Here is a 15,462-nt window from a genome sequence, read left to right as displayed (position 1 = left end):
CTGGAAAACCTAGTTCCTAATAGACAGACAACAGCAGGTCCAAATGACCTTAATGAGAAATTTGTTTCCAAAACTTTGAGCGGATGATAGGAAAGGATGACCACTCTGTCCCTGCACTTGAGCCTCACTTAATACAGGCATCGACAGTTCGAGATCTATACTGAAACCTATTAGGGCTCCAAAATCATCAGTCACTGTATGTATGCGAACTTATGGGTACATACATCAATCATTTATGCCGATAACAGACATCATTCATTTCCTCTGAGATGTGCTTGGATGAGGGTTCTCCTGAGCGTTACATCTGTTGTAACAGCATCTTTCTGAGTACTTGGTGGAACTCTGTTCATTGATTCCTTCTGTGGGATAAGGGCCAGCCTTGGCCAAGCTGGGTACCTTGGACACCCCCTTCCTGTGCCCCCCAGAATGGGCAGTGAGTCATCGATGCACAAATTCTTGCTCTTTGGAGAGGAAAGTCATCCCCCAAGGCACCTTAGGAGCCCACAAAGAAGGAACGTGCAAATGCCATGAAAGCAACCGGGAGACATCATCACGTTGGATGGTTTTATCATAAATCTCTTGACCTGCAAGCCAGGCAATGGGCAAGCTAGTCCTGTGTGATGTTGGGTGACCCCCAGAAGCTCTTACATCCTGTTTACTGGATAAATCTAAGCAACACCCACTTACTCCAAGCAGACAGCCAGAGGTGTCTTGGAGGCGGGGTGCGAGCTATCACTTTATTTGTTAAAGGGTTTTGGTTAGGTATGAAGGAGCTCAATTTTCCTAGGTTCCAGATACTAAAGGTTAATATGTTTTCCAAAGGCGCAACAAAGCATCCTTTCGGGTCACCAACGACTTCAAAATAAAACAGAGCACAATGACACTGGAATTCCCCGACTCAGTGTGTAAAAGGTCAACATCTGCTGATGCTCAGAGATGAGGCATGAGGTGGGGGCGGCCGGATGAGATGTCGAGTGAGCAGTACAGTTAGGGACCCATGCAGCACGCGACCGACACGCCCAACAGAGACACACAAAGCCACCAGAGAACCACTTTCCCCCGATCCATTTCTGAAACTTTGGGCGGCTGGCTGATCGACCACGCAGCCTCGGGAACCTGGCTCGGCTTGCTTCCTTTGGGCTCCCTGTTGCTCTAAGACACACATGTGACTGTCCGGGCCTGAAAGGAGCACGTTGTGGGGAGTCTCTCCAGTTAGGTCAAGGCCAAGGGAGAAACTGAAGCAGCAAATCAGACTCTTCGAGCTGAAGGTTTTCACGTGCAGTTTGTAGCACAGATTGAAGGGGGGCGTGGGAGCATGGGGCTCTCTCTAGTGGGAGAGAGCGCTACTTCTGTTTACAAAGCTGCCCACGTTCCCGGCATTTAACCCATCCAGTGCTTAACAAACCTGTGGCCGGGCCTGCTCACGAGCCGAAGCAAACTGGGCTGATTTATAAATTGGAAGGCCTGACTGTGCATTTATAAGACTTGGGAAGTTTTTCTACCCAGATGATACTGAGCTGGGTATTGGGGATGGTCACGCTCCGGAGGCCACCCTGCAGTCTCCTGTGTGCGGTGTGGCAGAGCCCAGAGGACAAGCCCATCATGGCGGGGGGCGGTGCACAGTGAAAATCCCCCCCTTCACTGACAGTGCGTGTCTTGGCTGCCTCAGAGCTTTCTTGCTAATCAGTTATTCAGCAGTCACACAAGGGCGTTAGCTCTCAGAAAGGGCACGCTGCGTGAAAATATGTGAGACTCTGCTCTGAAAAGTTCTGGGGCATTTCCTTCATGAGCTGTTCAGGCTAATGTTGGGGTGTCACTGTTTGATGTGCAAAGAGGAAGCAGCTACAGTCTGATTCTCCCATAATGGCTGGAAAAACCACTCTTTGCCACAGGACCGGACTAGCATTCCACACAGGGTGGGAGAGGCACTTTCCTTTTCTATTTCCACTAAAAGGTTTCTCGCAGAAACTTCTAGTAGGCTGACTTAAATTCTGCATGTAATTTTTTTTTATCCTTCTTCTCTAGCAAATGCAAACCTAAGTCATCAGAAAAACACGGATCCCTGTACTTGAGGAGGGAGAAACAGACAGAATGATTAGTTTTTCTCCTTCCTTTCTCCAGAAAGACTAATGATCACAAACCAGCTTCTTTCAGGCCTTCACAAAGACCGAAGTTAATGCATTAATAAACTCCCCCCGCACCCCCCCCCAGTTTCGTGGTATTTTCCTTGGATTTTAATGAATACACCTGGAGCATTCACTGCCATACTGTCTCTGCTTTTCTAAATTATGGTAGAAATCCATACCCAGGCCTAGGGACAGAGTTCAATATGTTTATTGGTTACTAGTGTGGGCAAAATAGGACTATTTTTATTTTTGCTAAATGAGCTGAGGTGCCCTAAATAATTGCACCTCTGTGAAGGTAGCTTTCATTGATCCAAAGGAGTCGGGAAAACCTTGACTGTGCCTTAGCTAGAGAGGAATTCTATGTGGACAGCCATCGCGTCTGCGACCTCATCACGTCTGTGCAGAGAGCAAACACTACAATGCAATCCCCCGAGGAAATACTCATGTCAGAAATGGATATTGGGAAAACAGATCTGAGGAGCCAGACAACAAAGCAAAGCTAGTCTAGACTGGGTTGGGTGATTGGATTTTGTTTGTTTGTTTGTTTTGGTTTTTTACTTACTACCAATACTGGAAATACTGGGGATACCTAGAGAAAAAGAAAAAAAAATAAAGAAAAGCTGTTAGACATTTATTAGTACATGACGTCTTTGACTCAATATAAAAATCTCAGAAACTTAACCCTTGCTAACATTCAGGTCACCAGAAATAAGCACAGAGAAAACAACAGTTACATCCACCCGCTGAAACCGTTTTGCTTGCGGCGTAGAGCTCCGGAACGCCTCGGAGTTAGGACGGGGAACTCTGTGAACAGTCTCGACTCCCACAACCGGCTCAAGACCGCTTCACGGCATCACACATTTTGTGCTTGCCTATAAGGCTACTAAACATTTCAAAAGAGGTATTTAACTAGGCTCGTGTGCTGGCCACAGAGCACCAAACAGACACAAGGTGGGCCTCTGCACATATATCCCCATAATGCAACAGATCCCTTTCAATGTGTTGCGAGAGGCGTGTGTGGACTGACGAAAGTCATTTGGTATGAAATTTGATTCATTTCACATAAGCATCATATTTTTTACTCCTCTTTTACTTGTCAGATATGTGGATTAAACTCTGTAATAGAAACTTAATTGAGCAGAATAATTCAAGAATACATTAAGTTGTTCATATTGATCAAGCACTTCATCGATTTTTCAGTTTCCACTTCATTTCTTAGTGGTGCTGAGATGGTGGGACCATTTCCGAATGTGCTGGGCTTGGTATAGCTGTGGGCACGGATTTAGTGTGCATCCAGATGAAAACTCCGGGCCAGGAGCAGAGGCACCGGGTTGTCTGCGTTGGGAGCTTTGCTCCTTCACTCACAGCCTGTGCGACCTGGGGGCAAGTTGCTAAAGTTCTCAGTGGTTCAGTTTCCTGCTTCTCGGTGTTGTTGTAAGGATTACAGAAACCGGCACAGGCAAAGCACTCGGAGCTTGGCTGGGCAGGTAGTACGTGCTAGATCCATCTTTGTTATGATGACTATTCTCAATGTAGTTGGTGCATCAAGCAAGCAACCCGTGACAGAGATTGCTCATTAACACTCAGAGATTTATAGCTTCTCCACTGATTCAGGTTGAGCATCTGAGATGGAAATCAGAAGGAGTGACAGACCTGCTGTGCCACTGACTAGCTGGGTGACTTCAGAGAAGTGCCCAGCTTCTGTACACCTGTTTGCTCATATGAAAAAGGGCTAAACGTCTACTGCGAAGGGCTGCTGTGAGGACTGAGATAATCCATAAACACGTCTGACACACGGTGCCTCGTCAATAAGCAATAGATGTTAACGAGCTGTTCGGATGTGTTCATCACATCGCTGCAGCGTTCTAACAGGTGGCAACAGTGGGAATCATCGAACTCCTATTTTTGTAATTATTTTTGAACAACTACCCTCTGCTCATTTTAACTGATCACTGTATCTCACTCAGAGATTTCTAGTTTTGCAAAGCTTTAAAACTAAGAGCCTTTTTCCTGTTTCCCAGGAAGGTGGAGAGAAGGAGAAGTTAAACCTTCCAGTGGCTTTTTAAAAAATGGGAATGAAATCCTATTTTCCGTTAGTAGATACATTCAAAGATCTCTTGCCTCTCCATGCACAGGGTCTAAGGTGCTTCAGCTTAATTACCCATCACTGATCAACCCAGACCGGAAACCGAAAGTTCCACGTCCATGTGCTAGCTCTGTCCTGTGAGCTGAAGTTCAAGCTGATTGCCACGTCTACAGAGGGCTGCTGACTTCCTGACCGGGCACTCTGCAGCTTCCTTTGCCGCAGCACAACCGTGACTTGGTACTGAATCTTTTTTTTTTTTTTTTTTGCCTTTGCAAATCTCCTGTTGAGTGAGGAACGATGGCAGCACCATAATTTTAGTATTAATGGCAGAGGCTCCAAATTTCCCCATGATCGAAAAGCCTGCTCCATGGGGAGAAACGGCTTGCCTTTTGTAATCCGTCAAAGAGAATGGAAGTTAGGGTGGCAGGAAGAGACTTTTCATGTGTTTTCCAACTCACAGGGAACTAGAGGGCTATGCATAATGCAACGCGAAGTTCTCGGGGTGCTTGGACTCCCTGCCGTGGACAGCCAAGCCCGTGATGAAATGCGTGCTGCAGCTAAAATCCTTCGGAAACATGCACAGTGTTCCTACTGCTTTGGGGAGGCCAGTGCGGGGAGACGCACTCACTGCGGCTGGACAAACCTCGACCAGCAAGGCTGATGGGATCCCATTTTCCTCATGAAGCTGTTTCCTATCACCTAACATTTGGATGCTTACAATTCAGGCCCACCCTCATTTACGTGGCACTTTTTGGAGTTGCCACCAGGCGATCCGCTTGCAACTCCATTGCTGTCAGATGTGAATTGCTTCAAGAATATGTTTTAAAACTGCTCGTTGGAATAAAGATTTTTAAGGCTGAGAATCGCTGGATGCCGAGGGATGTCCACTGGTGTATTTTCAAGTGTTTTTCTTAATGTTTCTTATTTAAGGTCCAAGCACCTGGCTTTTGGTTCTCTTCAGACAGCTGCAGAATTGAATAAGCCCATTCCATTCATGAAAAAAGCAGTAACTCAGTCAGTAAAATCTTTCCAATGTGTAAGGAAATAAGATGGGAAGGCTACCATTCGTGTCTTGAAAGTGGGTCCCTTTGGGGTCCGTGAGGGACGAATCCAGTGAATGAGATTCCATCTGACCACAATCACAGTGCCCAGCAGCCCCGGAAATGAGAGTCAGGAAAACCACGGAGACGAATATTGGCAGTTTTTTTTAAAACATCCTTTCTGAAGTGACGACTATTATGTAACGAATCTTCGTGCCTTGAAAATAGAACTTGGGAGTGCCTCTCCCTTCTTCACCTCCCCGGGGCGAGTCAGCTGTCCCCTGATCTCATACCTTTTTGGCCAGGCCTCTCCGGGCTGCTTATCCACTTACTTTGTGACTGTGTTCGCCTGAGAGCAAAGAGGGGACACGTGCCGGTCTCATTCCTCTCTGTCTCTAGTATCTTCCCAGGTCGCTCAATGTATGTTTCAGGAAAAAAAAATCACTTGTTTCCAAGAAGGTGTCTATCAGTGACAATTCTCCTTTGGTCAGAGTAGGGTCCTGTCCCCTCAAAAACGTTCCCCTGAGATATTGCTCAGAGGTCAGAATTAGTGAATATTTTTGTTCTCGGTGGACGTTTTCTCTGTCCTGATAGCAAGAGTGACACTGTACAGAGACGCCCTTACCCCATGGCCTTTCAAGAAACGCAGGCTCGGAGCTCAACTCGCTCCCCTGGGCAAAACTCATTTCACGTTTGGCGTATGTCCTTTCTCTTTTTCTCACACCTTCCTCTTCAGTTCCTACTGGAATACCCAGATTTGTATTTCTTCCTAAGCCATGCAGGGGCAAATGCAGATTTTGTGGGAGCACTCTATGAGGTACCTCAGAATATGAGGTGACCCTGAAAGGGTTCTGTGTACCCAGCTGTAGGCACTTGGGAGCACTTCCCTCTTCAACCAGCCCTTCCCACGCCCAAATTTATTTTAATTTTTGTTTTTACACAACTGCTTTTATTTTCAAATAAGAACTCATCTGTTTTCACAGATAACAAGGGAGACGTTATCAAGGAAGATAACGTTTGTTTTAAAGGAATTCTGTGGCAATTAGGAGGATGAGGAACTAGTAGAATTCTATAATTTTTTTTCCTTCTTTTTTTTTTACCAATGTTACTAACCCTCCCACCAAGTAAATAGCTAAAGGGCATGCAGTTAGGCTTAAGGAAGTCAAAGTGGTGGAGATCTCAAAAGTAACCGCGGTGTTCTGAGAAGAAAGGAGGGCTCATGGCCACAACTCCTTTGGAGAATCAACGAGAATCACTGAGTGGGCAGTGGAAGGGACAAGGTCTCTGCATGTTTCAGACTGAGAGGAAATATTACCCCCGTTGTGACAGATGATTTGAACAAAAGCCTGTCAGATAACCGACAAGACCTTCTTCCGGCCAGGCTGTGGCTCTGGAGCTCTAACTCCAAAGAGCCCAGCTGAAGAAGATGTAGGGTTGAGAAGGAAGATGAATGCATCCCGGTGCCTTGCCTTCCAATGTCCTTCCAGTCCCGGTCCCTGGTCCAAAGGGCCGTGGGCAGGAGGTACAGTCCCTTCCAGGAACTTGAAGGTGAAGGAGAGAAGATGGCCTTCACAGAATTATACTGGGACAGCATCGTATAGACAGTCCAATCAGAGATAGACTGTCTTCTTAGAAAGAAGTCGTCTTAGAAAAACAGAAGGCTCTGGGGCCTGAGTGTATGGGACAAACTTAACAGAAGTGACATTAGTGGATCGACATATGTGAAGAATGGAAGAAAGAGTGGCATCCTGAGGCATCTGGTGGCAGCATGGCCTAGCAGTGTCTCCGGAGGAGGGGTGGGTAACCTGGAAACTCGACTTTCACTGTGCTGCTCGGCTAGGGAGGCTGGCCCTGTGGCCGGATGCAAGTGTCAGGATATTTCAGCCTCATGTTATTAGCATTCAAGTCATTTAAATTTCCTGATCCTGTGCTTACCAAGCAACCTTCTGATGATTATCTGGCTTTTTTCAAGGAGACTTAATTACCGGGAAGAGAGTACACTGGCATAAGGACTTGAATACCCTGAACACCGTAACAGTTATTGCTTATTGTGGACCAGGGACTGGCATTTGCATACAATTGATCTCCCCACAGAGCTGCCATTTCCCAAAGGAGAATTTGCTGATCAGACTGAGATGGGATCTCAGTGAAACGACAATGACGATAGCAGCTAACGTCACGTGTGCTTACCACGTGCCTGCCACTGTTCCAAACACCTTACATGTGTGAATTTGTTTCATTTTTATGACAACCCTATGAGGTCAACACCCAGGTTCATTCCACGGGTGGGGGGAACCCAAACACAAAGAGCTTGCCCAAGATCGTCTCAGTGAGCTGGGGAAGAAACTGGCATTTGAAGGAAGGGGTGCTGCCTGATATTCTGCTATGGGTGCTCCTGCCACGTAATATATGTACACTGTATTACCCTTGAAAATGTTAAAAAGTTTGAATTCCAAATCCCATCTGGCCCCATGAGCTTCGGGCAAGAGACTACAGGCTGGTGGTTGCACGTGAGTGAGCTGGCGTTCGGGCATTAAAGATGGGGTCTACGGTTTGGTTCGTGCATCCAGTGCCCTGCGCGGCAGGCCTGCTCTCAAGGGGCTGACAGGCTCTGAGCCCGAGAGGCTGGTGGTCCAGTCACCACGGCCGTGAATGCCACCCGGCGGGGTGGGGAGCTGTAAATACCAGCCAGTCAGTGTGCCGTCTCTCAATGGCTGCACCCAAGGAAACAAAGTGAGTCTTTTTCCTATCGTGTCTCCTCCAAGGTCTCGGTGGGTCTCTTCCATAGGAGACTGAAGGCCTTGTGTTAACAGCCAATGGGGCTACATTTTCCAGGAGACACTGAAAGTCCACGGCAGGTCAACCTACCCCCACGTACATTACAGGGATATTTTGGTTTAGTTATTCATTCACCAAATAGTTAAGTCCATAAACACTTATAAAGGACAAGGATAACCTATAGACCCATCCTTACATTGCTAATATTTTAGCCCCTGAAGTCAAATAGACCTGAGTTTAATTCTTGCTCCATCATGCATTCGCTGTGGGACCTTGGGGCAACTTATTAGCCTCTACGCACTTGTGTGTCCGTATTTGTAAAGTGGGGGGAGAATAGCATTGCCCCCTGGGGATGTTGTAAGGGTTTAATGCAAGAAAGAGCATGAAGCACTTCACAAAGTATGAAAGCCTTTGGCACATTTAATCAATAGTAACTATCATTATCATCACTATCGTTAAAATTTCGTTTATGGATAATCAGTTGTAAGTGTACATACATTGCCAAGAATCGAGAGAGAAGAGAGATTGATTTTGCATGGGGGAATCTAGGTAGGCTGCCGTGAGGAGCTGACATTGAGGAGCAGTCTTGAAAAGGAGCAGAATTTCAACAGAGAGCCAAGAAAAAGGAATGAATTCAGTAGCTAGTGTGTTGACTTTGAGATCTCCATAGCTGGAAAAATTGTCTGGATTCCTTAGAAAAATGCAGGCTACAATTGGTGGATTATTATTAAACCAATAAAATGAAAAACTAAAAATCCATGTATAGACTGGAATGTCAAGGGAAAAATGTAGGCTGAGAGGAGGCAGGGGTGGGGAGCCAGAGAATTCCAAGCCAAGGCAGAAGGAGAGCCCTTGAAGGCAAAGAAACAACAAGCAGAGATATAGGAAGAAAAGCAGGAGTAAGCAGGCTGAGAGAAGGCTGACCTGTTCAAACAGGTGTCAAAACGGAGCCCATTCCTCAGTGTAGGACCGAGCGAGTCACCGAAGTCACCCAGCAAAATGGCGCAATGCACAGTCCTTGGAGTCGACACAGCTGGGTTCACACCCTCCTTCTTACCCTGACTAGCCCTGTAAACGTCCAAGCATTCTTCCCCTCTGCAGTCATCAGATTCTGTGTCTGTAGCACGAAAGCAGTAGCATCTTTCTGAGAAGACCGTTGTGAATTAAGAATGAATGAATGCACTTAAGGGCACTTGGAAAATTTTCTGGATGATGATGCATACATGCTCATCTGGGAAAATATAAAGTGGTCCATGCAAATGTAATACCAAAGAAAATAACACAACAACCCTTGAATGACTCTCCCTCACTCCAAGGAGCCCTGGCTATTGTGTGTAACAATTCAAGTTGGATTTCTGAACAAACGGATAATGTCAACGTCAGACCAATTTAATTTGCTTTCTTTGAAGAATACTGGGCTGTGTTGATAGAAGGAGAGTGAGAGATGGGATGCAGCTGAACTAGCTGGGCTTTCTGTCTGCCCCCCAGACGTTTCCATCACCAGGCTGAAGAAATCGTTTAGGACAGCGTGTCCCCCAAAGAGTGTTTCACAGAAAGTTATTATACGTTGCATGAACAATGAAGTTGGGGAAACACTTCCCTGGTTTTACCCTGTTTGAGTAAACAACAGGTGACTTTACTACAGGATTCTCCAATTTTTTAAATAAGGTAATGTGACTAAGAATTAGTATAGTGGATAGCGTTTTTCAAATTTTTTTGGCCATGAAATTCTTTTAAGGGTCAGAGAGCACACTTTGGAAAGCAGAGGTATTGGTGAGGAAGAGGTAATGTTATATTATCTTTCCTAGAGTGAGACTTCCTAAAAGTAAACTATTAAGATTTTAGCATCGATATGTAGAAAAATATTGTGTGTTATTCTCCAGGGATCAGAATTTAAAGAGGTGCTACTTAATAGTTTTATTCATGAGGTGAACAATGAGACCCAAGAGAATCGTGGGTAAGCATGACGCTGGCTGGAGTGGCTATTTACTTGTAAGGCAGAAATAACGTTCACAGGACATTCAAAATAGAATTTGCTCAGAAACGGTGTGAAGAAATGGGGAAAAGATGTCTTACAGACAAAACATAGTGTTGACGTATTTTGAAGAGAAATAAGGAAAAGATTTCGATACACATGTATATGGCTTTAAAGACCCAGAACACTCACTGGGTCTTGAATAAAAAGTGCGATGAATACAAATGTCATCCCGAGGGTGAGTCTTTCTGCGTCTGCAGAGTCTATGGCACTGAAAAGCACAGGGAACTGGGACGTGCCTCACAGACTGGGGCGGCTTGGTTTAGAGCGGTGGGGCTCCGTATGTTTCTCTCCTGGCTCCGCGTGCTCCCTGTGAAAGTGGGCTTGGAGCTGCTCGAGAATTCAGGACTTCCCGAGCCATACGGTTCCCAGCGAGGTCCCAGTTTGGGTACTCCTGGGTGAAGGATTGAGGGTCTTCAAAGGGAAACCTTATCATTTCCTGATTGAGCAAAAGCCTCTTAGTTATTTTGCTAAGAGTGAGCAGGAACGGGTCTTTCCATTCAAAACTTACCCTGGCTGTTTGAGACTATGCTAACTCCAGGGACCATCCAGTATGGGTATCTTTTCTAAGTCACTGGGGAGTTGATATCGAGGGATCAGAGGCTGCAGCCACTTCTTTTTCACTTCTTAAGTTTTACATTTTTGAATTAGGATATGACATATCCTAAGTGCCCTTCTTAAAGAACTGACGTGTAATTCACCGAATGGAGTCCTGTGTGTGCCCTTTGCACGAGCCCAAGTTTGCACGTGCACAAGAAAAAGCCGATACAAGTGAGAATCATAACAGTGTTACAAGTCCCACTCTCCACCTAAATTTCCACACTAAAAAATCAGGGGACTTCCTGGGCAGGCAACCAGGTAAGAGACACGAAAATCTCATCACATGAAAAAAAGGAGCTAATGATATTGACCTGGACAAGGAAGGAAACTGAGGTCAACATAGTTCTTTCTCTCCTTAAAGAGAAAGAATGGTTGGAAATTAAGAGACGGTCAATACTGATGCGAAGAAGTCAGATTTCTAGCTAAACCACAACTGTCATCCAATAAAAAACAAGTCTGCCTTATGAAAAGAATCCAAAAGATGAATTTATTTTGGAAGAACTTATGTTGAGACAGGTGTTATGCCCAACACATTACATGCGTTAGCTTATTCAGTTCTCTCAGAACGGCTGTGAGTGAGAAGTGCAATTATCCTCACATTAAGATGGGAACACTGAGTGTCAGAGAGGTTAGTTTCCTTTTCCAAGGTCACACAGCCAGGGAATGGACAAGCCTGAGCACTAAGCTCCTAAAGTGCTCGCTCTCATTCTTGGATGTTTTAAAGCACAGTCTGAAATGCCAGAGCTTTAGTTTAATGGGCTCCTTCCATTGTGAGACTTTTCCATTGCAAGACTGGACCACTGTAGACAGTCTCTACAATTTTTAATCCAACTTCTGCCATACTGAGAATTACAATATTGACTTGAATGTCCTTGGCCACTGTGTCCGTCTGTCACCTTCCTATTTTTTTTTTTATCTTCACCCAAGGACATTTTTTCTTTGCTTTTAGAGAAAGAGGGAGGGAGAGAGGAAAACATCAGTTGGCTGCCTCTCATACGTGTCTGGGAATTGAACCGAGAACCCAGGTATGCGCCCTGGCCAGGAATAGAACCTGCAACCTTTTGGTTACGAGATGACAGTCCAACCAACTGAGCCACCCTGGCCAGGGCTGCCATGTTCCCACTTTAACAGAGATGGGAAATCTAACTGTTGAGAGAAGGGTGGTCAAAACTAAGGGACGGACGGACAGCGGAATCCATGACGAAAATGAAGGAGGCTGCGTTCCTTTGACCAGGGAGTGGAATGGCATTCTGCAATAATCAGATTAGGGGTACGCAAGTCACTTCCATGGAGACTACAACCAGAAATTCATTTCATTGGCAAAGCTTGGCTGGAACAAACAGGTTTTCTCAGGGCAAATGTCTTAAAATAAATAAGACTTTGAAGCACAGTTACAGGTAGAAGAAGAGGGTCATGCTAGATAGGAAGTCAACAGAAGTCTGCCCTGACTGGGTGGTTTGGTTGTCTGGAGCACTGTCCCATATACCAGAAAGGTTGTGGGTTCAATTCCCAGTCAGGGCACATAACTAGGTTATGGTTCGATCCCTAGTCGGGGCATGTAAAAGAGGCAATCAACCGATGTTTCCCTCTCACGTCGAGGTTTCTCTCTCTCACACACACACATGCACATTGATAGTTCCCTCTCTCTCTCTCCCTCTTCCTTTCTCTCTCTAAAATCAATAAACACATCCTTGGGTGCGGATTAAAAAAAAGCAGTCAACAGCAGTCCACCTCAGCTGCCTTTCCGATAACCCCGACAAGGTGCCTGCCCTGAGGACCAGCCAGAAGCCAGCCAGCACGGGTGAACTCCGCTTTCCTCTGTCCTGTCTCACTGAAGAAGCAGCAGACACTGAGAGCGAACCTGGGGCCATTTGCATGAAGAGAAATGCTTAACCTCCATTTGACGACTGTGGCGATGGGGACCCTTAGGTAGCCAGCCACAGGGCAGCACAACAGATAACCTTGGGAGAGTCCTTCTGAATTCACGAGTTACGGCTGCAACAGTTGAGGAAAGCCCAGAAGGGTCTCTGTTAGTAAAATCTCCTTGAAAAACCAACATTTCTGCTCAACAGAGCTGTACTGTATTATTTTTAGGAGCTAGACTGTTGTTTATTTCTTTAACCCAGAAAGAAACTGAATACCCTCAGAGTAAAGGGATTCTTTCTCTGCTTTATAGAAATTTTCTCACAATTTCATGCCCCCACGCCTCACAGCTTGTTGCTTGGTTCGTGACTCTTACATTTAACTCACCAAGGTCCTGGCGCCTGTGATACTGGTTGTTAGAGGTTTTGGTTTCCCCTAGTGGCTGCTTTGAAGCTCCTGATGAAATCTCCTGCCTGGCATGGGGCTGGTGGCTTTTCAAGCTTTCATTCTCTTTCTGTCTCTTCTCATTCTCTCTTATATTCGCAACCTTGCCCCATCTCTCCTTTTGAAAGAGGGCAACTCTTGGGCTTTTGCAAGTGGCTAATCGGTCCATCCACAGAGCTGGGCAAATTATCTGGAAGTAATGACTTCTGTCCTTGAGCGCGTCCCTTTCCTGTGGGTGCTCCGGACCGCAGTGGGCACCCTCCTGTGGTAGTGGGGCGGCGTGTGTCATGGCTCCTGCCCTCTTCACACGGACACAGCATGGCCCCTGCGTGCCTACAGCCACGCTGTCTGTCTAAAGCAGTCCTCTGCTCCCAGGGTCCGGGCCTGGATGACTTCTCAACCACTGGGGTTTAGGAAAAGCCCACTATTTCACTGGACAAAGTCCAGCTGCAGCTGAAGTCGGACAGGGAAGCATTTCCGAACAAAGCTTCTCTCAGGTTACCCAGGATGAGAAATGGGGTTGTGAACATTTAGAGACTTTCCGGAAGTTGTTTACGATTCACATTGAGTTACAGTTGGGAGTGTTGAACATCTTTGTCATTTTAACAGGAAACTCTTCGGGGCAAGGAAAGCAGGCACCTGTTTCATCCACTTTGACAAAGAATTTCTCCTGTGATTTCCATCATTTCCCAACTCATGTGATGTGAACATGGAAGCCTGTGTGTAACAGGTGATCCGAAAGCTAAAATGTGCTTTAAAGTGGTGGAATTGGGGCCGAGAGCTCTAACTGCATGTTGAGGAGGAACGGGAGGACCGGCGAGAGGAGGCTGAGTGCAAGGGCAGGTGAAATCGAGAGGAGGGAGCAGCTGGCTCGGCGCACGCAAGACATGGGGTTGTGCGGGGTTACTCACAGGTGTTGGCGGTGCCCTTGGGGATGGGGAGGTAGGAGCCCGGGCTCCAAGGGCGGCCCTGATAGTTCTTCTTGCATTTGCCACAGTCCGGGCCTGTCGTGTTGTGCTCACACTCGCAGGCCAGCTTGCTGTTGTCGTACACACACACAGTGGCATGGAGATTGCACTTGCACCTGGGCAGGGGAGAGACAAGAGTGCGTGGTCAGTGAAGCTGGTCTTGGTGATCAGCAAGGCTTCACCCCCGCGTCTCCCGGGGCCTGCGGGCTGTGTGGAGGCTCTGGGTAAGGGGGAGATTGACAGCCCCTACCCCCCCTTAGAATCTTTCCAGCACATGCCCCCGGGGATCGGGGTGGGGTTCCCACACAGCCTGTCCCCACAACACACTCTGAGGAATCCTCACACCCGAGGGTCGGTCCACTGGGGGCCTGAAAGCTCCCGTAAGACAATGGTGCTCCCTAATCAAGGGGTTCCCAGAAGGTATCCACAATACAGCCACCGCTGACAGGTTTTTCTGTGATTTAATCTGACCTATGGCCCTTTCGGTTCGGCTGGAAGAACAGGGGTAAGTCCTGTTCTCCCTCAAACCAGAGGACAAGTCTTATTTGTTTAAAAAGAAAGAGAACCATGAAGACAACTTGCTATTCAGAGTTATTTCATGGACCCCCAAGAGGGTATAATCAGCTGTTCTCATTCCTAAAATGACAGCTCGGTCAGAAGGACTTTTTCCAGCAAGGTATCTGACCAGCCGGAGCAGTCCTCGGGTTCCCCGCTCATGGCAAATAAGGTCGTCACTAAGGTGTCTGAGAACCAGGTCAAACAGCCCAGGTGAGTGACGCTCAGGATCCTAGAGAACGGAAGCCTCCGTGAGGCAGTGGTCTGAGGTCATTAGCCAGGGCCTGGCCTGTGGTGCCCTCGCACAAAGCTGTGATGTATGAGCGGCAATAACCGAACATGCCATTTCCACAGAAATGCATTCCCGTATCCAAAGTCTGCGGCTAGAAAATTGCAAAGGCCACCTCGGTATCTGTGGAGGCAGCAGGTTATATAAACTGTTATATTCCCAGCACGGGCCTCCGCCTCTGGAGAAGGGAAACCTAGGTGGACAGAATGACCATCCCGGAGGTCAGAACAATGTGTGCGGGAAGAGATGTGTCACACAAAGCAGAGAACCGGGACACCTGGGCTGGGGCGGGGGGAATCAAGGACCAAGAGCTGTCAGAGTCAGACCATGAAAATGGTACTGTGTGTGCGTGTGCATTTATAAACTAGTCTGGTCTCTTCCAGGATCTAGGACAAAAGCGTAGAAAGCCAAGTTTCACGAAGACAAAGAAATATGGTAGTGTTTTACATTTGTTTTCTTCTGCAGCAGATGTCAGGAGTTGGGGAAAGGAACAATACTCTTTCTTAGGGGGGAAAATAAGATTCTTTCACAACGAGTGTTGGTTTCTCTAACGTCTGTACGGTAAGGTCCAAGTTTCTCTCCTGTCCACTGATGATCGGTTTTGGAGCACTGGCCCAAAACTGTGGCCAGGAAGCAAAGGCGTGGCTAAGGTCATTCCTGAGAGCTGCTGGCTTCTCT

General features: G+C 46.8%; 1 protein-coding gene across 5 annotated transcripts in view; it reads right to left on the bottom strand.

Moving 5' to 3' along the window:
• Positions 1-15,462, bottom strand: part of NTNG1 (netrin G1) — a 257,442-nt gene that overhangs the window by 60,722 nt on the left and 181,258 nt on the right. For all 5 annotated transcript variants that reach the window (XM_053915207.1, XM_053915203.1, XM_053915206.2 and 2 more), the window contains exons 4-5: positions 13,884-14,056; positions 2,689-2,715 (exon numbers count right to left, since the gene is read on the bottom strand). In XM_053915207.1, the coding sequence (XP_053771182.1) occupies positions 2,689-2,715; positions 13,884-14,056 (200 nt within the window). The remainder of the gene's footprint in view (positions 1-2,688; positions 2,716-13,883; positions 14,057-15,462) is intronic.

The sequence above is a fragment of the Desmodus rotundus genome, chromosome 12, assembly GCF_022682495.2.
Source record: "Desmodus rotundus isolate HL8 chromosome 12, HLdesRot8A.1, whole genome shotgun sequence".
In the NCBI taxonomy this organism is placed as follows: domain Eukaryota; kingdom Metazoa; phylum Chordata; class Mammalia; order Chiroptera; family Phyllostomidae; genus Desmodus; species Desmodus rotundus.
The sequence above is the reverse complement of the archived record's forward strand: the minus strand, read 5'-3'. Positions and strand labels throughout refer to the sequence as shown.